At 37.9% G+C, this 27952-nt stretch overlaps 1 protein-coding gene across 13 annotated transcripts in view; it reads left to right on the forward strand.

The window, feature by feature from the left end:
- Positions 1-27952, forward strand: part of atp2b2 (ATPase plasma membrane Ca2+ transporting 2) — a 132254-nt gene that overhangs the window by 71346 nt on the left and 32956 nt on the right. For 8 of the 13 annotated variants that reach the window (XM_085274265.1, XM_085274267.1, XM_085274262.1 and 5 more), the window contains 8 exons: positions 10766-10966; positions 14813-15070; positions 15503-15628; positions 17475-17600; positions 18003-18035; positions 19913-20005; positions 22285-22326; positions 26357-26521. In XM_085274265.1, the coding sequence (XP_085130391.1) occupies positions 10766-10966; positions 14813-15070; positions 15503-15628; positions 17475-17600; positions 18003-18035; positions 19913-20005; positions 22285-22326; positions 26357-26521 (1044 nt within the window). The remainder of the gene's footprint in view (positions 1-10765; positions 10967-14812; positions 15071-15502; positions 15629-17474; positions 17601-18002; positions 18036-19912; positions 20006-22284; positions 22327-26356; positions 26522-27952) is intronic. The other 5 variants (XM_085274273.1, XM_085274271.1, XM_085274268.1 and 2 more) reach the window with 4 other exon arrangements.

Below are 27952 nucleotides of genomic sequence, written 5' to 3' on the forward strand. Positions count from 1 at the left end.
TAAAGACTTTTATTATGTGTTATATGTACTTAAAGTGCTGCAGTGTTCAGTCAGTATCTCTACATCACTGTGTAAGTTAGAAGCACAACAGCAGGTGTATCTATTTGTGCGGTAAAACTGCAGTAAACAGGCCCCAGGTTTGAACTTCTGGGCTTATATAGCTTATATAGATACCAAAGTTGAAAATACAAATTCAAACATTTTTTGAAAAAAAAAAAAAAAAAAAAAAAAAAAATATATATATATATATATATATATATATATAATTCTTTTTTTTATATATATATTTAAAAAAAAAATTTTTTAATGGTAAAAAGAAATAATTACATATATAAAGCAGATGGCTTCGTTTAATAAAGGTCATTGAATAGTGATGCACAGTCAGCATTTTTTTTTTTATTTATTTCACTGGGCCATTTCTATGTGTGCAGTTCAGATGTTCTCCCTGTGTCTTCCTTCGAGTGCTCTGGTTTCCTCCCTATGTATAGACATGTATAAGCTGTAGGTTTGGATATGGGAGCGTTGTCTCTCCTTGTGTTGGCGCTGTGTTTGTTTTGTACCCCCCGTCCCCTGTACATGTCACTAGTGAGAAAGTGACTAGTGATATGTCTGGGGGGAGGGGGGGTGTAAGGTGGGATTGGCTCCAGCCTCCTGTGACCCTAGATAGATAAGATATCTAGAGGATGGATGGATGAATAGATTATAGCTTAGCATTTTAAAGCATTGTTTTGGCTTTCTAGTCCAATTTCCTGCACCCAATGATCAGAAACCCAAACTCTGTTTCTTCCCTGCGCTTTCAAACAGACAGATGATAAAGGGGGCATTAGAGTGTGTTGATTTCCCTTACCTGTTATGACTATTTCATGACTCTCTCTGGTAGTTTGAATTTTAATAGCTGTCCCTATTGTGTCCGGAGCTTATCTGAGCCCCTGGGCGAAACCAGAGACTGACACCCAGATGGGAGACAGCAGATAGACCACTGTCACTCTCCCTTTCAGCCTCTTGGCCCTGGATGCTCTCTCTTTTCACTCCCAGGGGGGAAGGATTGTGGATTTGTGTGGGCGTGCATGCACTGTGTATGTGTGCAGTTAGAAATGTTGGAAAAGCCCGGGTGACAAAATTAGAGACGTCAAGACTATTTTAAACTAAATTCTTTGAGTTTAGTTTAAAATAGTCTTTAAATTGTCTTACTGCTTACTATTGTATTCTTTGAAAACAAGAGTAAGCATCACTTACTTTGTATGCATTTTTTTCTCTTTCAATTTTCAATATATCCTGTTACACCATTTTAAAAGCTCATGCATGTTTTACATAATCAAAATGCACTTATATTTCTGCTATTATGAATACAGCAGCTCATACATAACTGCATTCACAGCCTGGTCATACAAGAGTGGAGTAGGCAACAGATGTGTTTCTTCCATGCATGTATGCATGTGTAAAGGAGAAAGTGAGAAACAGATGGAAAAAAAAGTCAGAGAGGTTTTTTTTTGTTTTGTTTTTTTCTTTTGGGGGGGGGTTACCGTAAGTAGACACCTACAGCTTTTATTTATTTGATCGTCTATAAGGTACAAAGAATACAGTAGCAATAACATTTCATGAATGACTGACTTTCAAAAAAACATAAATAAATAAAAAGAAAAAACTCAGTAAATTTGTGTTAACTGGATGAGCGAAGAGGAATGAGAGCTACATGGTGGATTGATTGACTGAATAAATGGTTGAACGGTCTGGAATTACAGGATGAAGTTACTGACCTCATTACACTTTGCCCTTATCACTAAGTAGTTGTGTCTAAACATGCTGGCAAGGTCTCATTTTCCCTTACAATGCAAACACACACACACACACACACACACACACACACACACACACACACACACACACACACACACACACACACACACACACACACACAGGCTGTAAACAGATGTCTCATTAATGTTGTGTCCACATGCAGGGCACTGGAGCCAGCTAACTTTACAGTACTTTCAGGTGGTGGAACAGATACACTGTTGACTAATAAATTCAGTCAGGCACTTGTATTTTTCTTCTGTTTTTTCACTTTCGGTGGATTCATTTTAAGATAAGTTTCCACAATTTCAAACTTTTTTTCTGTTTAATTCTGAAAATATTTTGAAAGCTAGGTTCAATGCAGCATCTCTGTCCATTAGATGCAAACACAGCAGAATTGTTAAGAATGAGATTGCGCAGAGATCTTAATACGATGAATCGTGCAGCCCTAATGTACGCCCCCGTTTGTGGTGTGGACCTCGCCCATGTGCATCATTTTCACAGAATAAATAACCGTGTAATGAATTTTGAAAGGAGCCATATGAACTGCTTATGAGTCACAAGGAGCCTGCTCCCCACCCCCCACCCCTACATTTGCTCTCAATGTGCTACTTTTCAGGCCTCCAAAAAGATTTTCGAAGAGGTGTAAATTAAACCTCTGGGCATTCAAATTCTGTGATATGAGCATCTGTCACTTCAGTAGAGAGAAATACTTCATGATTGATTTTCTTGTCATTCTTTTGAAAAAGCTCTGCACAAAAGTATCATTATGGAGCTGTGTATACTGGCTCAAAGCTTTAAATTAAATATTCAATGCTTTATTTATGTTTTTGAGCCTGTATTTTTGGTTCCATGTTCATTCAATTGTCACTACACATTTTCCTTCCAACATTTACGCTGATATATGCTGCAAAGTACGAATGATAAGTAATTATCAGTTATCCTGCAGAGTGCCTGGTGTGCGTGTTTTTGTGTATGTATGTGTTTGTAAGAGAGCGCGAGCTGTGAGCTGCGTTGTCTCACTCCACTCTGCCATTTCTCGCATGAGTCAGACTCATAGAGCACAGTGCCTGACAGCAAAACTCACCCACTTGTACAGCTGCCCCCACAGACTCTCATGCGCACACACACATGCACACACGGTCACACATTAGTGAATATTTTATTTTCGGCATTGCAACATACATTTAATTGTGGTTGGTGGGACACACTGCTCTGCCATTTGAGCCTTTTAGTTATTAGCAATTTATGTAACACCGGGGACTAAGTAAAGACTTAGCATTTTATTTGTCTTTGTAATAAAAACTTTTAAGACCAGGTGAAAATTGCGTTTCTAGTGAGCTTGTATGTGAGCTTGTAGTAGCTAAGTAAAAAAAAATCACCTCGGCTGTGTAAGACGTGGACGTGTAGATGTCTAAGACTAATGATTTGACATTTGGAGAAAACCCCCCCACAGTAACTTAGCTGAGTTGTCCATTAGTTGCATGGCAACCAGGCCCAGTAATAACCCGACTAATAAAATGTTGAAATGTTGTATTTTTTCATATCTTAATTACTGACTTTTAGAGGCACTGTTAGGTGGATTTAGTTGCATTTGGACTGAGCCAGTTTAGCCTTTACCCTCTATTTTTGTGTTAGTCATGCTAAGCTAAGCTAACAAGCTACTAACTCTATATCTATCATATATGTATAGAACTGTGCAAACATAAATGGAAATACAATATATAAGGCAAAAAAGAGTTTGTAGGTTTCTAACTACCCTGAAAGTCAGTATTTGGTATGGCCACCTTTAGTCTTCACCACAGCCTGAACTTTCTTAGTCAGGCTTGTCCTTTCTTTAAGTAGTCTTCAGGAATAGTACTTCTGGCTTGAAAGCTCTTCTTTGGTTGTTGACAGGCTTGTGTTTTGAAGATGATCTGTCAAGATGATTTCAGACTACTTCAATAATGTCTAGGTCTGGGCTCTGAGGAGGCCAGTCCATGACCAATAGCACTTCATTGTGTGTTTTTCTATTGAGGTACGCTTTTAGTCCATTGTTCGGGATAATTTTCACGCTGAAAAATGAACAGTGGATCAAAATGTTGAAGACTTTTCCTTGTTCATGTTTGACAAGATCCCCAAGACCACTGATCTCAACAAAGCCTACATTGTGTTTTACAGATGGCTGCAGACACTTACTGGACCTCTCTCCTGACCTCCTCCATTCTGATTATAATTTGATCTTGAAGTTTTAAATTTGGATTAGTAATCTGGAACAAAGAAGACCTGTTGCCACAGATTTTCAGTCCAGTTCTTGTGCAATTTGGCATACCTCAGCTTTTTTCTCCTTTCCTTAACAATGGCTCCTTGACAGCCAACTTTCCACCAAGACTATTTCTGAAGAGTAAACAGTAAGATGGATAAACTGAAGGGACAGATGTTTTTCATATGTCAGTATTTTCTTTGTTGTTATTGAAAATTAAACAAAAGCAGATATAATATATAAAGATATGATTTAAAGGTTGTACTTTTTATGTTTATCTGTTATATGTGGACACAATACTGCTTCACCCCTTCAGTTAAGTGCCTTTTTTAATGCTTGAGTGAGTTACAGGTCAGTGTTAAGTGGCCCAACAAACAAAAAGGATTAGTCTGAAAATAGCCAGCTGTATGGACCGACCTGAAAAATAATGAGAAAAAGGTTAGTTTGCAAAGAAATTGGTAAAAGCCCTGCAGAAAGCCTGAGTAACTATTGCTCAAGACCACTTTAAACAAATTCCAAGAAAATCTGGCTTTTTGAGAGCAAAATATGAAGAAATAAGAGGTGGCTCTGAACTTCTGGACAGCACTATTGTGCACTTATTATGCAAAAACCATGGTTTTGCATAGTTTCAGTTTCCAGCCTATTAGCTTTTAGCTGGGGCTGACCATAGGAGAAGGAAAGATAAATGTATGCTTGTGCATGTGCATGTACTCACATATTAGTGTTTGTGTGACCTTGAATCCTCATGAAATGAAAGAATTTTCATTCATGCTTACACACAGAGCATTATGTTTCCTTGCATCTCTGGCTTCTGAAAATATGTCTGATTATAATCTGGTCTGTGAGCAAAACTGGAAGATTGCATATGTGGTGCGTGGAGAACAAGCCTCCTGCCATGGCCTCTTCACTCTGAATCTTGACACACTGTGGAGTCCCTAGAGAATCTGTGCACCCAAGCACTGATTAAATAGTCTATAAATCTAAGACAAAACAACTCCTTAAACTAGAGTACACTCATGTCCATCAAAGACACTGTTGGCAACCCCAAATATTCAGTCATACCATGTTTAAAAGACGTGATGGCACATATTCTCTTACTATATGTGGATACTGGCGATCAGCATCTGCAGAGAATGAAAACAGTATTTAAAAAACCCCATCAGCTTAAACATGTATGGGCATGCATGCATACAGCAAAAGTATCAGACACGCTTTAAGCACTGTTTGTGGTGAATGGCAGAGTGTCCTCTTTGCTGCAAGCAGACACAGTTGGGGAGCAGCATGTGAGACATGGGTCAGCAGATCTAATTCAGGCTTTTGCTTACTTCTATCTCCTCACATGTATTTTATTTATTTGTTTATTTATTTTTTGCAGGACTCTCTGAACTTTATTTTCATCAAAAAAGAAAACAGCTTGGCAGCATGTGTGCTGTGAGAAAATGCATCGCCTTGGAAACTGAACTTTGATTAAATATACTATATATTAAACAATATCACTAAGCCATGAACCATTTGCATCAGTGTTTACACACAGACTAACTGATTCACAGTCAACTTTATTGGCCAAGTATATGAAATATATTAAGCATACAAGAGATTTTTCGAGTAGCTCTCAGAGTATTTTAATACAGATGCGTGAATAAATGTAAAGAATTAAAGATATAGCGTAAAAGCAAGGAAAAGTAAAAAGTCATTCTAAATGATTATTGGAGGACACAAAGGTGTTTCTTTTTTTTGCTTGTTACATATATTTTTCTTCCTTTTCTTGTAGTAATGTGTCCTTATCTAATATTCTCTGAATCTTACATTCCTACCTTTGTCTGTCTCACATCCTCTCTGCAGCCACAATGCATCATTTATACCGTATCTTTTACATGTCATAGTGTTTTCTTACAGTATTTTATACCTGCCCATTTTATCCATGTTGCCTTTATTCTGCCTTTGCACACACAGTAACAAACCTCTACTCCTTTATGGCATAAAATGATGTCATTATTATGGAGGTCATTCTCAAGGACACTGTGACACATTTCTCCATCAATCCCTCTTCTAATAAGAGCATGATAATTATCCACATTTTATCCACTGATGGGTTATTATTCATAGAGTTACTCCACATCCAGCCTAGTCCCCATCTCTCTGTTCTTCTTGTTCTCTTGCTCTTGTGCTCTGTGAGTCACACCTCAACAGCCCCCCCCCCCCCCCCCCCCCCCCACCACCACCACCACCACCACACTCTATTTCCCTTTCAAAATGGTGAAAGCTGAAAATAAATGTTGAAGCTATTGATTTGCTTTTTGGGGGGGTGGCGGGGGGGGGGGGGGGGGGAATCAGCATCATCATCATCATCATCATCACCATCGAATTGTGTTGCCATGGCAACTTGTTTTGGACACTTTAGCGCACAGTGAAAGAGGGAAAAAAAGTTGAGGCAGACAAGTGTAAAGGGGTGGGGGGGGGGTGAAGGGACCTGCTGAAACACCTCAAAAAACGACCTTCAGCTCACTATGTGTATTTTTAAAAAAACACCCTTTGTTTCCCGCACAACGCTGACGAGCATACTTTTCAAGGACATTTAGAGGTCATCTCGTTATTTCGGTCTGCGCACACACAAATACGCAGGCATGCGTTCACTTTAACACAAAACACACATACGAAGCGCACAAAAACTGACACCCACTTACTTATTCACACTTTCTCTGAGGTTGAGAGTTGCGGGTATTTCCACTCAACGAGTGGGATGCATAGTGTTTCCATGGAGATCTATTTTTAGTTGCTGACAAAAAAAGGGCAACTGTTAAAATATACCATCATATTCCCTCTGAGTGCAAAAAAAAATCTAATTTCGTTTCATGCAGGGGTTTTTTTGTTTTTGTTTTTTTACAGTTCCTTTTCCTGTCCCTTGTCATTTGGAATTCGGATGTTAGGCCGGTGCCATTTGCCAGTGTGGATTTTGATCTCAGGTCTTGCTGCTTTTGACTGATAAATATATTGCCAGGCATTTAGTATACGAGAAGAGTCGCCGGGGAAAGGTAGAATTGATGCATTGCTAATAATCCTCACTGGGAACTAAAAAACTGCTTAAAAAGTTTTCTGATCACAATGAGCTAAAAATGTTTTTGGAGCCGAAATCTCTCTTAGGTTACAGAAGTTTGGACAGCTTATCTTAGCCCTGAACCAGAATACCAAGAAAAGTCATTACTGATAGCCTGCGATGCAGTCTTTTCCACGAGTAATAAAATAATCCAAACGTTTATCGAAGTGGGAAAAAAACAACGAAAAAAGGATTTATTGTTGGTATATTAATGAAATTTCCCTTTTCTTTCCCAAAGGATATTTAAACAATACTGTTTAGTTATCTTATCCCACTATTCCATCAGTATTGTAGACATAAAGTGACTTTATGTCTACAATAAAGTCCGGTTCCGGGTCGCTGCTCATGCGGCTGACCGGCCAGCTACCTAGTCTGACCTGTCTCCCCAATGTGATTGATTGATTGATTGATTGGTAATTTATTTCAACATGTGAACAATATACAAGTACATTTAGAAAAGAAATGAGAGAAAAAAATATATATACTATACAAATTACATACAAAAAAAAACATTCTGATTAATTTACATGTTGAAAGGGAGTGGGAAGAAGTATACACTTATTTAATCCCACCCCTGTCCCATAAATTATCAGTGAATATTTAGTCAGCTTCCTTACTGATATAATTTGTAATAAAAATAGTGAACAGATTTCTGATATACTATATACTATAATATCACATCATGAATTTTTTGTTTGTTTTGATGTTTTTGTATTGTATGTGCGGTCGGCAAGGTCAGTCTATCAATTGCCCCTCAGGGATAAATAAAGTCTTCTGAATCTGAATTTATTTGTGTAGCACTTTACACACAAAATAGTTCGGACAGTATTACAGAAGGAAACAGAAGAGGAATAACAAATAAAAAACATTGTAAAAATGAAAACATGTTTGTTTAACAAGTAAATGAAGAAAAAGCAGACACATGATCAAACACAGCACATAGAGGTTATATAAAGATATCAGCTGTTAAACGGGAACTGCTTACGTTTGGCATAGCTACGAGCTAATGACTCTTTAAATAGCAGTGGAATTGGAAAATAGCAGAGGAAGAAGGGCTTTACAGTCTTAGAGGTAACACACTTTAGTGCTTTGTAGACAAACCTCCGTGTTTGGTACAGTGAGGTGGAGTAGTGTTGGGGTGATGGAGACAGAAGGGCTACTGAAGTTATGAAGGCAGCGGAAAAATGACAATGAAATGAAACCATCAATGACTTTAATAAAAACAGAGAACTGTTTGACATTTGATTTAAATACGTTGAGGGTTTTTTGCCATTCGTTCATGTTCTTTGCATGCTGTTGACATTATAGCTTGTTGTGTTTGAGTTTCATTACTTGGTAATGAATGGTCACACAAAGACTCCTTTGCAATCAGCCTTGATCCTTTCTGAGAAAGTTGTGACTCATTTGTGTGTCACCACAGTTTAAACTGCCTCCACTGCCCGAGCAGTTAGTTGGGTAGACTGACAGCATTTACATGGCAAGCAATATTTCATAAAAGGCCAAATAGATGTTTTTCTGTAAGCAGTATTGTAATCAGTGATCCGGGAATGAAAGATAACTAAGCAGAGGCTTTTCCAGGAAACACTGAGTATTTAATGACTGGGGAGATTGATTACAGTGTAGCTTGCATTTCAAGGGCATTTAAGGAGAATGTAGTTTAAAGTTTTAACAAGGTTAAAGGTCATTTTAAACCAAAGTAATGCCACAAAGAATTTTGCCTAATACATAACAGGTCAGATATCATCTAAGTGAATGCTAGGATTAGTATATGCATCCATTGTTTTATCATATTTATTTTAAAAAACATATATCACTGCAGTATCAGCAGAAATTGACTTTTTTTAAAAGATAGAAAGGGTTCATGTAAATATGTATTTATAAGCAGCGTTTATCTTTGTGTGTGCGTGTGTGCGTGTGTGTGTGTGTGTGTGTGTGTGTGTGTGTGTGTCTAACCAACTGGAACTGGCTAAAGCCCTGTTATATGAGCTCTACTCTTACTGTTTGATATTGCAAGCAAACTGCAGGCATGCTTGGCCAAGCTTATTAAACACACACGCACACATGTACACACACAAAGCTCAAGCAGTCTCTCGAGAGTCACGAGCTTATACTCACACACATGTGCGCACACAAGCACATACACTTGCTTTTGTAAGATGTGAGGCAGGATGCTGTGGAGATCAGTGGATGTACATGCTAGGTTTTCTCAAGAGACAATTAAAAGGGAATAGATAATAAGGTTATTTATAGACGGATCTATTTGTAACCGGGGCATTCTCCATCGTAAGAGCTGGGAATTGTTCTCTTTCCTGCCTTCCCTCCTTTTGTTCCCATCTCCTGCCTCTCTCCTACACCGTCTCCGTTTTGTATATTTTTGCTCCTTTCTTTTTTTAAACAGCTCTGTCATCATTTCTCGCTTCTCCTTTAGTGGATGACCACTTATTTTCCACAAATGTTACTAATTTATCGCAGGGAATCGGTGCGCATTTACATGTGAAACATTGTCATGCAGCAGCGATGTTATCAGGTGCAATCCAGGGCCACTCCTGGGAAACCCAGTGACGCACTACGCATGACATAATGCTGTGGTAATGTCTGCATTTGTGGGGGAAAGAGACAGAGAGAGCAACCGTGAAAACACACTGGGCTTATGTGCACGCTCAGCAAACACCGAACAGCAGCCGGGTAGATTAATGCAGCTTGATGTAATGTCTGTAATAAATCAGATTTTATAGATGAACATTTATATATATATCATGTTTAACATGTTATACACAAATTCGAAGGCCATTATGTAAGCGAAGAATGCTGGTAAGAGATACAAAATCCACCACAATGCTTTTTTTTCATATCATCCCCTGAATTTGATCCCCTCAAATCAATAAAACTGTACAGACCAAAACCTTTTTGCATAGATCTGAACCTTCTGTGATTATATAATGTCCTTATTATTAGCGTTATAATGTTCAACTGTGGCTCTTGTCAAAGCATTGAAACTGTTGTAATTTGGGCTCGTGTACGAGAATCATTTTCTGGGCTGTAATCTAAAAGTAAACTGTGCCTCAAGCAGCCAGTATGAATTTCTTCGCATAAAAGAGCAAAAGATATTTATGTGCAGTAGTTCATGGCATACAAGGAGGTGGATGAGGTCAAAGCATAAGGTCCTTATCTCCCGAGCAGAATTATATAAGGAATGCAGAGCTGTAGTCCACCATGACTCAAACTGGTAATTAGAGATATTTTGTTTGTGGTGCTATGTTATGCTATTAAAAAAAGATTGCACATTTTCCCATATCTGTGTGGATTCTCTCCAGGTACTCCTACTTCCTCCAACCGTCCAGAGTCATGCAGTTACTGGGGTTAGGCTAACTGGTGATTCTAAATTGCCCATAGGTGTGAATGTGAATCGTTGTCTATCTCTCCGTGTTAGCAGGGCGACAGATTGGCAGCCTATCCAGGATACTCTGCCTCTCACTCTATGGCAGCTTGGATAGGCTCCAACCTCCCCACAACCCTAAATTGGATAAGCAAAATAAAATTGATGGATGCATGGATGGATGGATAAAGCATCCACGCAACATTAACTCTTTATCTGCTTCTGTCTCCCTATCTATTTCTGTGTCTTCCATTTTCAGGTCTTGCAGGTGCCCAAACTGACCTGGACAAGAGGAAAGAAATATTTGGTAAAAACCTGATACCTCCAAAAAAGCCAAAAACCTTCCTGCAACTGGTATGGGAGGCCCTGCAGGACGTTACCCTCATCATCTTGGAGATCGCTGCCCTGATCTCCCTGGGTCTCTCTTTCTACCACCCTCCCGGGGAGACTGGCGGAGAGTGTGAGTGAAACAGCTCCTGTGACTTTAAAGTCTGTACATTTTTGCTCTGCGCCATTATCTGTGGTATCTTCTCTGTTGCGGGGAATGGAAGTGGGGCTATAATTGTGCTGGCGCACTGGCATCACTTCCTCTGACCTGACTCGCCCGGGCTAACGTGCTTACACCTACATGTTTGCACACACACTTTTTAATTGCCGAGGCTGGTCATACTTTGTTTGTGGCCTTGCCTCAAGAGGTCAAGTGACTCATCAAGCATAGGGCTAATTTTTGGTTGTGCGTGTGTGTGCTCGTTTGTGCAGATTCTGACTGTGTCAAATGTGTGTAAGAAAGGTACTGGGAAGGTTAATGAAGTGTTGAGTAGAGAAATAACCTTGAGCTCCCAGGGCCCATACATCAGCCTTGTGAGCCGTGAAACAGGAAATGAAGACAGAGACCATAACGAGGTGCTGAGTCAGCTACATCAGTCATTGCGCCCTGCCTTATCACAGTAATGGAATTCAGTTACCCTGCCAAAGGGACAAGTCATCATTTTAGGGGGTTTAAAAAGTCTCATCAGGCTGGAAACATTAGAAAATGAAGAAGTGGTTACCATTGCATTAGTTGGATGTGTTTATTTAGTAATTTCACAGTTAATCCATGTTTAGTTGTTTGAGCGTAGCAAACAATACATGATTTACTAACTCAGTCAAATAATTACACTATAAATTTGCCTAATTGGAATCTGATCATCAGTTATGATGTCAGGACACTTGTTTCTGTTCTTTGTGTCGTTTTAGCTGCTTAGCTTTATGAATGAACTCCCTGTATCAAATAAAGCAAAGAAATGCCGAGGGTATCGCAATGCTAATAACTGCACTATCTGTAGATACATTATCAAGCTTCTCTTTAACCGGCAGCAGAATAGGTGCCAGTGTGCAAGTCTCTTTTCACAGATGATATGAATATGTATGGATGTAAATCAGGGACCTAAACTGTTATGAATAGAAGCCAGTATCAGGGCGATTGAGATAGATATGAATTCAAAGCATTTTGTCTCACCTAATTCAGAGAAATCCCAAATGAATATGTGTTTGTGTGTTACAGACAAAGGCAGAGCTGGACATAAGGTCATAGAAATGGAAGGATACTTAGAGATTCAGATCTCTCACAAAATGTGAGAACAAAAACAAGGATGATAGGATGATAAGGATGATAATAATGAAAGAATAGTCCACAGAAATGATTTGGATTGATGCAATAATTTCTTTCTTTTTTTTTCAAATTCAGAAATACTACGTATAAATTAAATTAATGCAGTAAACTGCATTTTAAAACAAAAGAAAAAAAATTAAATATATGTGATAAGCAAATATTGCATTTCTTCACCTATACATTTGTCCATATACATATACCAAGACAAAGAAAGTCTGACGACAAGAAAACATATTTATGGCGTGTGTGTGTTTGTGTGTTGGGGGAACTAATACAACCCCCCCCCCCCCAATCTGATCACACACCATCAACCCACACATCTCTCCCTGCTCGTTTACTGTTTTTATAAATAGATCAAAAAGCTCAACAGTCCAGAAATAGAAGCTGGTGGGATGACTTAATGCTCATTTCCATATGAAAAAGATTCACTGCAGTCGAATCAGATGGCTCATTATTATGTCTAAGCACGTAAGATGCAACATAGGAAAACTTTGAAAGACCCATATAGAAATCAGCATGATTAAGCAAAATGTGAAAGTGCCTTTGGAGCATATGGAAATCCACCCATTCATCCATTTTCTTAACTACTTACTCAACTGGAGTTCATTCTAATAGTAATAAGGCAAGAAGGAGAGTACACCCCATGCAGGTCACAGGTTTGTGCACATTTATTTAATCATGTCCATGACAAGGTCAGCTGCAGTAGATGCAATAATTTGCTCTTCGTCTTTTTCAGATGCTTTAGTGCTTTGCTGCATTAGTGTGTGAAGAAACGTCATTTCAGTACCATGGACAGCTACTCACTGACCGTGTTACCATCAGTGTCTTGCCAAGCAGAATAAGAAAAGGGAAGGGAAACTACTGCAGGACTATTTGATGATTTAACAATGTTCTTTAAAAATAACAAAGTACTATTGAATTGCTTTAGATCAGATGAGTGTTTTTATTCATTTTGTTCTGAAAAGCTTTATTGGGTACTTTTTTGTTTGCCTAACACACCCATGTCAAAATATGCACACTGTTGCATTCGTAAGTATCAAGCTGTCTCTCACAAAAAGAAAACATAAAAATCACAGGATTTTTTGTGAGGGGGCATTTGTCCCTGTTAAACGACATAAAACTAAATACCATGTTTGTCTAAATTTGTTGATCGTAGCGAGTACATAGTGTATGGTTTTGTATGTTTTTGTGCGTACGGATGGAGTACAAATCAAGGAGGCTATAATCTGTTAATTAATGCAGTGTATCTACTTAATGAACATCATATTGATTGGAGTCACTATGTTGCATACTAGTTGGTCCAAATTGCTTCTTGGAGTCTGGTTTTTGGTTAAAGCACATCCTGCACATGTAATGTCTGTAACATGGGGTTTCTGCTCATTCCCTTGTGAGCTGCAAGTGTTTTACAGTGCAAAGCAAATCGCTCCGCTGTGGGCTTTTGAAGTCCGCTAGCCAGGAGTGTGCAGCTCAATAGCTCCGAGAGAATTACATGAAGCTGCACAAGGAGGGCTGGGAATAGGCCTTGTTTCATTCCCATATATACCCCAATCTGTGATTGCACAGCCAGTAGACTGCAGAGCCGCGTTTGAAGTAGAACAAATATATCAAGAGAAAGAAGTAAATACACTTAAGGTTTTTTCAAAGAGAGTTCATATAATTTCACAGTCATTGCTCATATTGCTCATACAAATAATTTCCATAAGCCAGTTCATAAGGAATAGATTATTAAATAAATCTAAAATATGTACGTCATCTGACCTTGTCACTGCCCACACTCTAGCATCAACCTGAAATCAAGAGAGCGTTTTGAATGAGAGTACAAGCTTCCCCCTAAGAGAGAAGACAGATTTAGAGCATTTGAACGTTGCTGTTGGGGCTAAGCCTGTGAAATGCTGTCATCAGTCGTATGAGGAATAATTGGCTATAGTTTTCAGGACTGCAGTGTGTGCAGACACGCATCAAAGAGCATTATGCTTTTTTTTTTAAGGAAGCTCCAACACTGAATAATATGGGAAAAGAAATTTTTAGATTGCAGTATTTTCACAGATCAGATACTCAAATTTCATAAGGGCTGTTATGTTAATAAGTTAATTTTTTAATAAGTTAATTACTAAGACTGTATACCCTTACTCCTTTTTAGTGTGAAGGGAAGTTAAGTTGTGTTCCCAGAACTTGCTGACATTGAGGCTCAGCATAATTTATATGCACTGCAATTGCAAAGACATTACACACACAGTCACAGCTGTGTTTATGTGCAGCTTCTCTATTTCCAGTTTGAGCTTTGATTACATCTCTTTGTATATTTTTCTGAAGTGTTAGTAGTAAATGTAAATACCTATGTATGAAATTATTGACTTGATTTGTGTGAACAGAGTGCGTCAGCATTTATCCATGTACGAAAACGCAGCGTGCTTACATGTGCATGCATATCTATCTGTCTGTCTGTCTGTCTGTGTATATATATATATATATATATATATATATATATATATATATTTACACACACACACACACACACACACACACACACACACACACACACACACACACACACACACACACACACATATATGTGTGTGTGTGTAAATATCTAATGTATCTAATATACTTTATTTGACTATGCTTCTCTTTTCTGTCACTGTTCTGAAATTGCAGCCTGTGGCGCAGCAGCAGGTGGAGTGGAAGATGAGGGTGAGGCAGATGCTGGCTGGATTGAGGGTGCCGCTATCCTGTTGTCTGTAGTGTGTGTGGTGCTGGTGACGGCCTTCAATGACTGGTCAAAGGAGAAGCAGTTTCGTGGGCTGCAGAGCCGCATTGAGCAGGAGCAGAAATTCCAGGTGGTCCGTGGTAGCCAGGTCATCCAGCTGCCTGTGGCTGACATAGTGGTGGGGGATATCGCACAGATCAAATATGGTAGGTGCAACAAAACTGTCAAGATTACAATAATTAATTATGATTATGAACCAAAACTAATCAAACTTCCTAGAATATTTTGATTAGTTTGGCTTCGTTGGACGTGCTTACTGGCTACCACAGTTGGCTCTGTGTAAAGTAATTTTCTAGGTTCATAAGCTGAAAATAGACGACAGCCTCATTTCCAAAAGGGGATTAAAGTTGTGAAGTCCACCTTAAGCAATTAAACATAGTTAAGCTACATTCACGCAATTAATTAGCTGCAGACTGACCCCATGCATGCTGAGCAACACATGCACATCTTCAAATTCCATAATGTGAGTGACAACTGTCAGTAATGCCTCACAATGGTGCAGAATAAATGTGGTTGTCCTGAGTGAGCCTGTTTTTTTTAGTACTTAGAAAGCAACAAAGCCTCTTTCATTGTTACAGGTGATCTGCTTCCTGCTGATGGTGTGTTGATCCAGGGTAATGACCTGAAGATTGATGAGTCATCACTGACCGGAGAGTCTGACCACGTCAAGAAGTCTGCAGATAAGGACCCAATGCTGCTGTCTGGTATGGATTCAGTTTAGTGTAGTTTATGAATGTTATATAGTGTTTGTAACAGCCATTTTTCCCTGCATGTTGTTTTGAAAAACAAAACAACAAATAGACAAGTCTGGGGTTTTTTCTGCCAGTGACAGCTTGAAAAACATTGTTTTTAATCAAATGTTTCTCTTTACCCATTTTGCTTTTTGCTGCAGCAGAAACACAAGTGCGGTTCTTGGACTGCAGGATTATTAGAATTTAAGAATATTCCTGATAAGAGAAATGTGGGCTAATCGGATCATATTAGTATGTTTTGCTGCAGATAATTAGCTGTGTGACTTTTTGCTGCCTTCTTTAATTACCCTCGTATTCACCTACACCAACTTATTTCCCCCAAGGTTAATGATGTTCTGTGTGCAAATACAAGTCTGGCACATTATTAGTGTGTTAAACTTGTCACTCTAGCACATTTTATATGAAATGAAAGAGAGTTTAAATTATTACTCATGATTTTTGAAGGACTCTGTCTTTAAGATGTTTGAGATTTTTAATCCCTTTGACATATATAGTAATCCCCCATTTTTAGGTCAGTGAAGCCACTGATGTAAATTTGGAATCAATATGCACTTTTTCCTGGCTTCTCACTTTACTTGTGATCGATGAAAGCCAGCTTTGTGTTCTGGTTTGATTCTTGTTGCTTGTTAATATGTGTGATGTCACTGTCATGCATAAATGAGCAGAAGTGACAGAAGACCATAGGTGGCTGCACAGCATGGAGATTCAGAAAAGCATGTGGACAGTTCCTTAACAGCGACATGCCCATCATGTCTTATTACGTGAATCAAAGGTCTGACATCAGCTACACTGATATATAAGCCATTCTAAAGTAACAGTATAGGTAATGCAACAGGAGAGTGCTGTGTGACACAGCCTCCTTTAATCACAACAACCAATTTGCCATCCTGCTGTAATGCTAATCATCAATCACACCAGTGTTTTCCTCCTCCTGAATCCCTCCAACTGACCCAACACAAAATAAATAAATAAAAAATGTATCAGGCCAAAAGAAGAGACAAGCTGCAGCCTTGTGGTCCTGACTAACTTTACCACACATGATGCTTTCCTCTTACCCTTAACTAGATTTGAGCCCACTGGATATAATGAGAAGGATCAATCTTCAGTCAGGAAGCATGACACATCCGCTATGCAACATGTCACACCCTATACTGGCTAGTTATGAACATTAGATTAGAATGTTAAATAGAAGCAGGACATAATGTTACCCTCACCATAACCAAATGTAACCTTTAAAGCATGCCTTCACCTTGCTTGCTATCCAGTGCGTCAAGACTCCCATTTTACCCTACTGAGTGCACTGGTCACTGTTAACAGTCTAACTCTGAAAGAATAAAAAAAAAAACCAAATGCCCAATCTGGACAGTTCCCAGTGGGTCTCAAGATTGCAGCATCAATCAACGTATTCCTCTTTTGCTCTCTATGCACTCTTCACATGGATACAGCTAAGCCCACTGTAACAAGATTAGCCAGTATTACTCTGTATATAAATGGAAGCCAGACAGCGTCTGCTCCTATAACCTTTCTCCTAGTCTACAGGTTCTGCATATTCATTGATAGATATGATTTTATTAAGATTGGGACATAACAAGATCAACTAACCTGTTTGTAAAGCGCTTTAATGTTATTGATTGAGCAAGTTAGTCGCATAAGTCTTTGTATTAGGAATGAGCTGTTATCGAAATTAACAGTCAACTTTTGCTAGAAAAGCTCTAAAAAGTAACAGAAGTGTTTATCTTTTTTTAAGTTACTGAAAGTATGCATATCTGTAATATAGAAACTGCTGCGCTTTCTTTAGGGACCCATGTGATGGAGGGCTCGGGCCGCATGGTGGTGACGGCTGTCGGTGTCAACTCTCAGACTGGAATCATCTTTACACTGCTGGGGGCTGGTGTGGAGGAAGAGGAGAAAAAGGAGAAGAAAGGTAAGATAATTTGATCCTTATATAATCTTCTCATATATAACCTGCTCCATACTCAGGAGTACTGAGTAATTTGCTTTTGTGTCAGTGTTGCCCAGCAACATACCCCTGAAAACAAGCTTTTCTCATTTCATTACCTTATGTTCTCAAAGTCTGTATACCTCATTGCACAATGTCAGTGTTTTAACTGTCTTTGTAAACAGAGGGGTTCTAAAGAATGAACTCACAAATGGACAAATGCCCACCTTTTGTAGGTGTTTGTAGTACAGTATTCAACACTAAGTGAATGTGCATACTGTATGATATCAGTATTGGTGGCTCAGTAATCAGCTGCAGTATGCAGGTTCTGTGGGTTCAGGTGCATCATTGTCCTTACTCTCTTATCGTTCCAAATTTGCCTCGAAGGAGGGGCAGTGGAAGACGGACACCAGAATACAGGTAGAGTATCACCTTTCTCTGACCCCTGGAAGTGGTACAGTACTTGAACCTTTTGATCTTTAACCCCTAGTGCTTACCAGTAAACCACTGTTGCTAGACTACCCTTTTCTCTAACAAAGCAACCTTGCTTCTGTTAAACTCCTCACTTAAAAAGAGAAGCATCATAATCACAACACTGCATCTTTTTAAGTGTTGATAGATAACACATTTCACAATGCATAATCCTCTCCTCATATAACAGGCTCTGCACTCATCAGACTAACTAGCTAGCATCCAACATAAGCCCTGCTTCATAGACGTGTTGAATGCCATGAATAAGAACGGGCTTTCAGACTCATCTCATTGCTGTATTACAGAACAATGATATGAGAGCAATAGCCTTGTGGGTGCACAACACATGTACCAGCAGTAGGGTGTAAACTAGTTAGTACAAGCTTGTATAAGATGTACTCTTTTACATCTTAATATGTATATGTGCACAGTTTATCCTTTTAGTAGTGTCTTTGCTACCACTTCCGTATTTTCATTAAATTAAAAATAGCTTGCATGGAAACATGTAGTGATATTATAAAAAGGTAAAGATTTGTTAGATCATCCCTCCAGCTTAAATCTAATGCTGTGTGTCTTTTTAGTGTGATGTTTATAATAACTACAGTTCTTCAACAACAATACGGTTTTAGGTGCATTGCTGCTATAATATTCATCCATTTACTTTTTTGGTTTTTATATATCTAATTTGATTGGCTAAACCAGGGGGGGGAAAAGCTTCTATGATGATTCAAAATGAATAATAATTACTGATCAACAATGATAATTTGACAATTTCATGATCAAAATCATACCAAAATGTTGCCACACATTTGAATATCCTTTTGCATTTAATAATTGATTCACATTTGGTCTAAATAGTACAGCTCTGACAAAGTTAGGATTAAGACTTTTTAAAGAATCATATCTGCCAGATGTTGGATGAGATGGATCTGCTGTGAAAATTTGAGACCGGAATCACAGAAGTCCTGTGTTTTTAAATGAGATGATTGAAAAATTAAGTTATAATGAAACTGACAAACATTTATGCACCACGCTTTGTTTTAATTTTGCTGAAACCAAAAGGACACTAAAACATAATAAAAATTTCCCATGTTTATCATTTAAAAATAGCAACTATAACAACTATGGAAAATAACAGGAAAATGTTTCCTGTTAAAGATCATTAGTCTCTTCACTTAACTGGCTGGCACATGTGTGTTTCACTGGCTAATGAGGTGGATCCCTCTTATTTTTTGTTTAGTTTGGACTGGGGAGTTTGACTTTAGTTTTAATTTTAGCTCATTTGTTTAAATTTTTGGCTCAAATTAGGATTTTTGTTTTGCTAAATGATATTACACGAATAACATGGTTTTGATAATATTGCTAAAGGTTGGGGGCACAATTGACAATACATGAAATTTGATGGGTAAAATGCACAGAAACAAACAGGTGTCTAAATTTGTCTGACAACCGACTTACTTCTAGTGTAGCTGTGGTTTCATGTTTTATTTTATTGTTTCCCCCAATGTTATGTTCAGGTTTCATGTTTCATGTCCGTCCACTGTTATACTTGTCTTATTATTAACATTTGATAAACATCTTCTATCAAATCTAACATTAGCTAAATACATAATAATAATAAAAACATTTGCAAATGCATTTTTTTCCCCACACTAATCACACGGTCTTTACACGGTCTACATATGATGAATCTCTTAAATGTGCTATAACCATGTTATTTCTGTTCACTGTCTTGGGTGTGCACGTGTGTGGGTGTGTTTGTGTGTGGGCGTGCGTGTGTGTGTGTTTTTGTTCATTCATGTTTGGCCCTTATTGTTACTGGCTAGACTGCTCCCATCCCCCTATCCACCCCATCGCAACTATAGCCACGGATGGGGCTGCAGGCATTAATGCCCCTGGCAGTGCCAGCCTAATTAATGGTAGGTCGATAAAACCTCTGATCTCTGATCTCTCTCTTGTGACTTTTGACCCCTCCTACCTTCTTCATTCTCAAACTGCCTCCTCCTACCGTGGGTGCTCATCTTTTGTTTTTCTCTCTGTTGTTTTGTACCTTTTTCATATCCATGCTATCAGTGCATGCCATTATTATCTGTAGAAACTGTGTTTCTTGTTCTTCTCTATATGCTGTTGCTTATCTTGTAAGAGTTTTAACGAATATAGCCATCATGGACACATTTCTAATGTTTTTCCTCTGCATGAATCTTTAAATCAAGACTAAAATAAATAAAAGTCCCCAGGTCCATGGGTCTCTATAATGTTGAAAAGCAAGGAAGATCTTTTGAGTGTTTTTATATTGTCAGGGATAACAAGAATAACATTAAAAGTGACTTCATTCCGTTTCTTGCTCAGAATCTGGTAAGAAAAAGGCATATAACATATAACCCCTGCAGTGTTGTTGCTACATATGAGTTTTTGAACGATTAGGCCAGGATTTACAAGGCACTTTTTTATTTTCAGACATAGACACACTAGTCTTTTCCCTATTTTATAGTCTAACTGACCTCTTGGCAATAATATGGTGAATTTGGATAGTTTCCACATTTGAAACCCTTTCTTTATATTCTACTCTTATTTTCCGTCATAGTTCAAATTTGATTTAATTGTTGAGATTTGAAAAAAAAAAAAAAAAAACACAGGTTGATGACTGATGGAAAAATCTTATAGTAGGTCCAACCCCCTTTAGTCTGATGTCCCCTGAGGTCGCTTAGTGAAAATCCTCTATTTCTGTGTTAGCTGGACACAGTGCAAAACGATTAACTTCATTGTGGCAGTGGGTTCTCTCTTATCTGTTTCCCCTTGGAGAGCAGCCCCAGTGTGTTTGTACCCAAGGCAGGAGTGGTAAGATTTGTGCTGTAATGGTGACCTTGTGCTATCCTGGGCTGGAACAAAGCGATTTGTCATCTTCAGCTTTATTGTGACTCCGGGGAAACTGGCTAAAGTGGAAGTGAAGGTGAAATGAACCAGCTCTGGTCTGATGGTCTTACAGCTCTACCTGAACAATTTGTGACATTTATGTACAAATCCCTGAAAGACAGATTTGGTCAACTTTCTGGCCTGCCTTCCACCGACTCCAAAAATAATGGGATCAAAGCTGCAGTACAAAATAAAATGCTTCTTCTTTTTTTGGCACACTGTGTATCTATTTTGTTTGAAAGTGCAAGACGCTTTACTAGATGCTTAGTCTTATCTTTCACCGGCTGCAAAATAACATATATTTTTACTTCTAACAAGGTCTTTCACAGCTCAATTAGACTACCCCCAAGTTGACTGTATAACTTAAAACAGCACTGTGCGATTAAAGTGCACATTTAAATTAAGTTAACTCCTTTTGAGAAGAATCCAACAGCATAATAAATTCATTGTCTCCAAACTTATTTCAGTTTTCTTCCAGTTGTTCTTATGTAACTTCACCATGTGGGAGGCTTTCCCTTCAGGCTCTCTCTTTCTCCCTCTGTATTGTTCACATTTCCAGTCTGCTTCCCTTTAAGTGTGTGATCGTGTGATCTTGCATGCCTGAACTTTCCTCTTATGCATGCTGTCTCTTGTTTCTGTGTACTGTACGTGTGCTTTTGGTGTACCCTCTCTCACTGTCAGTGTTTGGTGTAATGCCTTATCTGCTGTTTGTCTTATATCTCATTTGATAACCCGACAATTTGATTCATGTTGTTGCTAATGTTGCGTGGAATTGCCTGTGCTCACAGTGTGAGTATGTCATTCAAAACAATACAAAGAAAATGAAGAGATTTTTTAAAAAGTGCTATTTTAAATGTGAATTTTACATCACACTTAATATACTTTGAAGAATTTCTTTCTTTTTTTTTAATTTAGAAAGGCCCATTAATTGATTTTAATTACCTAATTAATTTCTTATGCAATGAAATAAAGTGTATCAAAACAATGGTTTCTCCCATTTTGTAGTAGTCTACACAGCAGTATGTCAGTGATCTGTTAGAATAACCCGTTTAGTACGTTTTAGTTTTTCTAACTCCTTGTCAGCTGTTGTAGCTACTAGTTGCATCACTTGCTTATCACAAGCCTTTCTATGTGACTGTCACAGAGATGTATTAAAAGTCATTTTCCTGTCTCCCTGTTTGTGAATTTTGGTTCTCATTGTTTGTGCTGTCTCTGTGGTGATAATTTGTTGACCTGTCTGCCTTGGTTATTTTTGTTGTTGTTGTCTTGTATGTCTCCATCATAGGTAAAATGCAAGATGGCAATATGGAGAGCAACCAGATTAAAGGTAACCAAACCATATCTTTCACTCTCTCCTCTTCCTCCCCCTCCTCCTCCTTCCTTTTCCTCTTCTCATCTCTTCCCTTTTATGGTGTGTAGCGTAAGCTCTGGGTCAAATGCAGGTTACTTTATTTTTATCAGCCCAGATTGTTCTTAATAATGGTCTCTTTAAGCGTTGTGCAGTGCTAATTCAGACTGGATTCTGCTCATTTTTGTGACTGAAGTCTATTGCAGGCTGAAGCCAATCCCAGACACTGTATGTGTTGGAAGGAATTAGACCTTTTATTTGACCCAGGTTTTACCCACAGTCAAATTATGTTAGACATCCCGCTCTTTCCCACTGTCTGTCACTGCTGTGTCGTCCCTGGTCTGTTGTTCTGTTCTTCTTGTTGTTTTGTTGGCTCATCTTGGTCTTTCTGAGAAAATAGCAACCTGTCCCTCAACTATCCCCTGTCAGCCTTAGCCAAGTCGCCTTTTATCCAGGGACACCGACAAGTGTCCTCTCTATAATAAAGTTTTCTTTACAGAATTTGATTTAAATTGGTGTCAGATTAAAGGGATCCTCTTTCATTTTTATTTATTGTTTGGTCTCTGTAGGGGTGTGGGTAATGCTGATTTATATTATATCAGGTTAGACTTTGGAAAGAAAGCACATAACACAAACACCATAGGGATTTCTTCAAATGGTGTAATGTGGCTGACAGTCACAAACCACTAGGCAATTAATTTCTCGAAAATATTAAACAAAAAACAAGCTGCTACTGCTCTCAGATTTTTCATACAAAGGTTTCATTAGAGGTATGTTAACCTTAGCTCTGCTGATTGATTTAGTAATGATGTAGTAGCTGCTTGTCACATGCTTATTTGATGATGTCAATAAAGGTGTGACAACATATAATAGAAATGATTAATTATTATATTGTTAAACTTTGTTAATCTTTCCATAAATATAGGAAATATGTGGAAAATAACTCAAAGAAGACTGTTTCATGAGTAAACAAGAAGCATTCAGAGAGTACAAACCAATGCCAAGCCAGCTCACACGAGGCGGTATCCATGTTTAAGAAAGCAGTCTTTTATTTTACATATATTCTATTTGCTTTCTTTGTTCTTTTTAAACTTACTTCAAGAAGTTTGTAGTGCAGTAAAAATAATGTACTTTGGGCAATTCTTAATCTTAATATGATATTTAGAATCCCAATATAACAGTATAATTTAAGGCAGTAAGATTTTAAGCATATTTTTAAAGATCAAAGACATTTTATGAAAGATTGACCTTTTTTGACCTTGAAGATGAGGTCGGGGGTCCTGAAGTATTGTGATTTTAGAATCCTCATATATCATTCCTTATATGGTGTCAATGAAAACAATGGCAGTAATTTATTAGCTCTTCATAGGATTATTGTCACTTTGACCTTTAGATCAATCTATTGACCTTGAAGTAAAGGTCAGAGGTGAAATGTGACATGATTTATTAAATCTTGATATGGTGCTTTCTACATGTTGATATACTGTACACACCACACTTTTAAGAGTCATAGTTTCTAAGTTATAATGTTTTTAGTCAATTTTCGACCAATAAATCATTAAGTTGACCTTGAAGATTTTGGTGGATGTAAGCCAAATTGTAATGGATTGTTAACATGACCTTACTCTACACCCCTTAATGTAATGTAAGCATTTATTAGTGAAGGCGATGTGTATAGTATATACTATTTTATGCTTCTTGACAATATGGGTATCTGCAAGCCTTGATTTCATGGCAAATATAATAAAAGCATGGTTATATAGAATAATAGACACAAGCTGAAGAAAATCCCTATCTTCAAAGAATAGGCACAAATTAATACTTTCCTATAGTAAAACTGTGGGGTGTGGTATGATTACGATGATAATTATTGCTAGAACGCTATTTAAAGAACAAACAGTCTCTTTCAGAAGATGGACTTTAGTCAAGAGTGTTTTAATTTTAAGTAATGCTCTTCTCCTGAATCCACCTGGATACGGGCGATATACTCTGTCTTGTGTCGAGGGGGTGAAAAAAACAAAATGCGCAACCGGAGAGTATGACAAATGCTCAACATTAAAAGGTTTTTCATGACCATCAAACAAATGCCTCATTGTGATTGGGAAACTGGGCTGAAATGATTCTTGGTAATGGCTTACATTAACAGAGAGGTTCACTTAATGTGTCTTTTCAAGGGGAGAGCACAAGAGATGGGGTAAGGTAATCGTGGACTGGTTTTACTGCCTAAGAGGTCCCCCCCCCACACGTACACAGACACACACAGAGGACTTTGCATTTATCAAATCATAAAATTTCATAACGTACATAAAATATCAAATACACTTTAAGTGGGAGTAGAAATTGCATATATATATTTTACACACTTTTCAAAATTTCAGATACGTTAACTGATTATTTTGCTAGAAAAGACCCTTTTTTCACTGGGTTTCAACACTACTGCCAACTATCATGAGTTTGAACATTACTCAACTGATTAGGCCCAAGATATATTTCTGGCAATCAAGTTCATCATATCACTAGGAGCTTGTCTACAAATTGTTCTCAGTGGGGGGGGAAAAAGAAAACACAATTAAAGACTTGAGCAGTTTTATGCCCATTTTGTAGATAAAAGCCTAATACACTGATTTTGAATTGTTCACATTACCTGAAACAACAACCCAAATATCAGCAATTACAATTCATCCTGAGAAACAATGACTGTAATATCTGAAAATAAGTTTTTCTATCATTTAATGAAGCGATCAAAAATTACGATTTTAGATTTAAGTCATTTTGTTTGCATGGTGTGAAGGCAAAGACTTGAATGAAACCTTCAGTGAGTTTTACGCTAAAAAGAAGATATTTACTTCTCATGTTTATGGAAGCCCGTTTCCGCCACTAAAAAAAAAAAAAGCTAGTATCCATAACTCGAAATTTCGAGTTATTTTCTCGAAATTTCGAGTTATTTTCTCGAAATTTCGAGTTATTATCTCGAAATTTCGAGTTATTATCTCGAAATTTCGAGAAATATAACTCGAAATTTTGAGTTACTTTTCTCGAAATTTCGAGTTAGCTCTGCCAATCAAAAATATACGTGAATGAGGTCGCTTTCTTGTTACCCGGAAGCATATGGCGCAGGACCGCGCACTCAAAAACGGATCCCAACAAATTAAAGTATGTTTGCTGATAGTAACACCATGTGATTCAGCTAATAACACAGGGATTTCATCATTTGTGAAGCCAGGCTGAAAACACTCAGCAATCTGTGCATTCACGACTGGATGTAATACCGGTAGCTTAGCTGTAGCATTTGTAGCTGAGGGCTTCAGCTTCCGGGTAACATGGAAATGACGTCATTCACGTAGATTACTGATTGGCAGCGCTAACTCGAAATTTCAAGTTGCTTTTCTCAAAATTTTGAGTTAATATGTCGAAATTTCGAGATAATAACTCGAAATTTTGAGTTATGGATCCTTTTTTTTTTTTTTTTAGTGGCGGAAACGGGCTTCCATACATGTTTATGTAGTTTATCTTTTACTTTTTTCTTGACTTCAAATTGTGCTCTTCCTCACTATTATTTTGTATTTTTATATACAGTACAGGAAGTGTAATTTTCACATGGTATAAATGATCCTGAAATGATCAGCAGACTTCTAAATACTCTGAAGGTCTAGATTTTAAGATAGTTAATGTATGAATAATTTATGGTAAATATGTTTTTTTGATGAACGATGGGAAGAATAAGTGTGTCTCTTATACTATGTTATATGCTATAAAAGTGCAACATGTTTTAGTTTTCTTACACATCATACAGTAAGATGGTCAGAGCCAAGCAAAATCTCATTGGATGTAGTTATTTTTTCTTGGTTTTAAGTCTAAACTGTTTGCCTGTGCCGAATGGTACTGGTGCGAGTAGCACACCTGGGTGTTAAGTGAAGTCCCTCTTCCTCCTCATTTTATTGGTCTAATCTCCTTATCTAACACTGGTGCTGTCTGTTTTTTGTTGTTTTTTTTATTGTTGTGTTTACAGTGAAGAAGCAGGATGGAGCAGCTGCCATGGAGATGCAGCCTCTAAAGAGTGCTGAAGGCGGAGAGGCGGATGAGAAAGAGAGGAAGAAAGTGTCAGCTCCGAAGAAAGAGAAGTCTGTGCTGCAAGGGAAGCTGACCAAACTGGCTGTCCAGATTGGCAAAGCAGGTACAACAAATTGCACACAGACAAGTCTATCATTCAGTCACGCAGATAGATCCAGGGAAAAAAGAGGCACTAAACCATCATCCTGTCTATCAAAGTTGCACAGATAAGACTGCTTTTTATTTGTTTGAAGCAATCAAAGGAGTTTAGAAGAAACCTAAGGTATCTGAATTACAGAGCTCTGGAAGAGTGTGTTCAGTGTTTTGTTTTGTTTTTCCCCTCTGCCCTTGAGAAACTGCTGAATCATTGTACTAGTAGAAACAGAGATTTTGTCATGCTGGTCGCCCAGTTTTGCAATGTTACACACAATATCATAAAATGTTGTTTCTAATATAATTTAGGGTAGGGTTTAGGCCACTGAGGAGCTGATGTGAGGCACATTTGCAGCATGTGAGTCCTTTCAAATGAAGGTAACACATCGAGAAAACAGGACCAGTGTGAATATCGTAATTTGCTTTTCTTAATCTGCCGCGTTTTCTCAGAAATCTTTAACCTTTAGTGCACCAAATAATACCTGTTTTTAAATAACTGTTTGATTTTTCTCCCAGACATTCATATACCACGACAGGCCTGCTTGGGTAACAAGTGACTGCATAAATGTTTTAGTTCCAGCTTCATCAAAATAAGTGAGATTTCCCTTTACACAATCAGCTCACTATATTGGGCCAGCCATTTTGAGTAGGGATTCAAATCTGTTACTGCCTGCAGTGCAAAGGTAATCCACAAGTGGGCAGATTGTTGGGAAGTATTAATTATGTTGATAACATACAGGCCTCGAAAGCTTGAGTGTACAAATGGTGCTTCTGTCCTTAAAAGCTGTTTAGGAAGTTAAGTAAACAGAGCTTCCAGTGTGCTCTAGTTCTTATTTCTCCTTGTAAAGAGTTGAAGGTTTACAGCTTCAAGAAGTCCCTGTTTCTACAGTGTGCTGTTACATCAAACTGTTGGCCTGAGTGATGGAATGAGGACACTGTGTCAGAACAGTGAAATACCAAGGATGGATTAGCATACAAGCAGTGCTTGTAAGATCATGTGGCATATTGGGGAAAATACTGGAACTTCAGCATCTGTGTGTCTTAAAAAGCCACACCCAAAATGTAGCTATTAGCTGTCCTCCTTTAACAAGCTGAGAAAGAATAAAGACTGCAAATAGTTGCTTTTATTAACATTTAACTTTCATAATTAGATAGTTATGGCCATTAAAACATGCCCAAAGTTTATAATAATGAGATAAGCATGTAAACATATATAAATATGTGAGCCAAATGCACAGCCTTCAGTACATAGAAAATGATCCAATGCTCTTAATTATGTTTGCGACAAGCTGCCCCAAAACTGTGGTTTTCTTGATCAATTTATGTATATGTTCTTGCATGACAAGCACCATATAATTAGTATTATAAGCTTTTAATGTACTCCAACATACAAACAGTCAAC

This window comes from Mchenga conophoros, linkage group LG5 (genome assembly GCF_057382185.1).
Source record: "Mchenga conophoros isolate Kocher_MC1m ecotype Shallow Benthic linkage group LG5, M_conophoros_male_GT1.1, whole genome shotgun sequence".
NCBI classification, from domain to species: Eukaryota; Metazoa; Chordata; class Actinopteri; order Cichliformes; family Cichlidae; genus Mchenga; species Mchenga conophoros.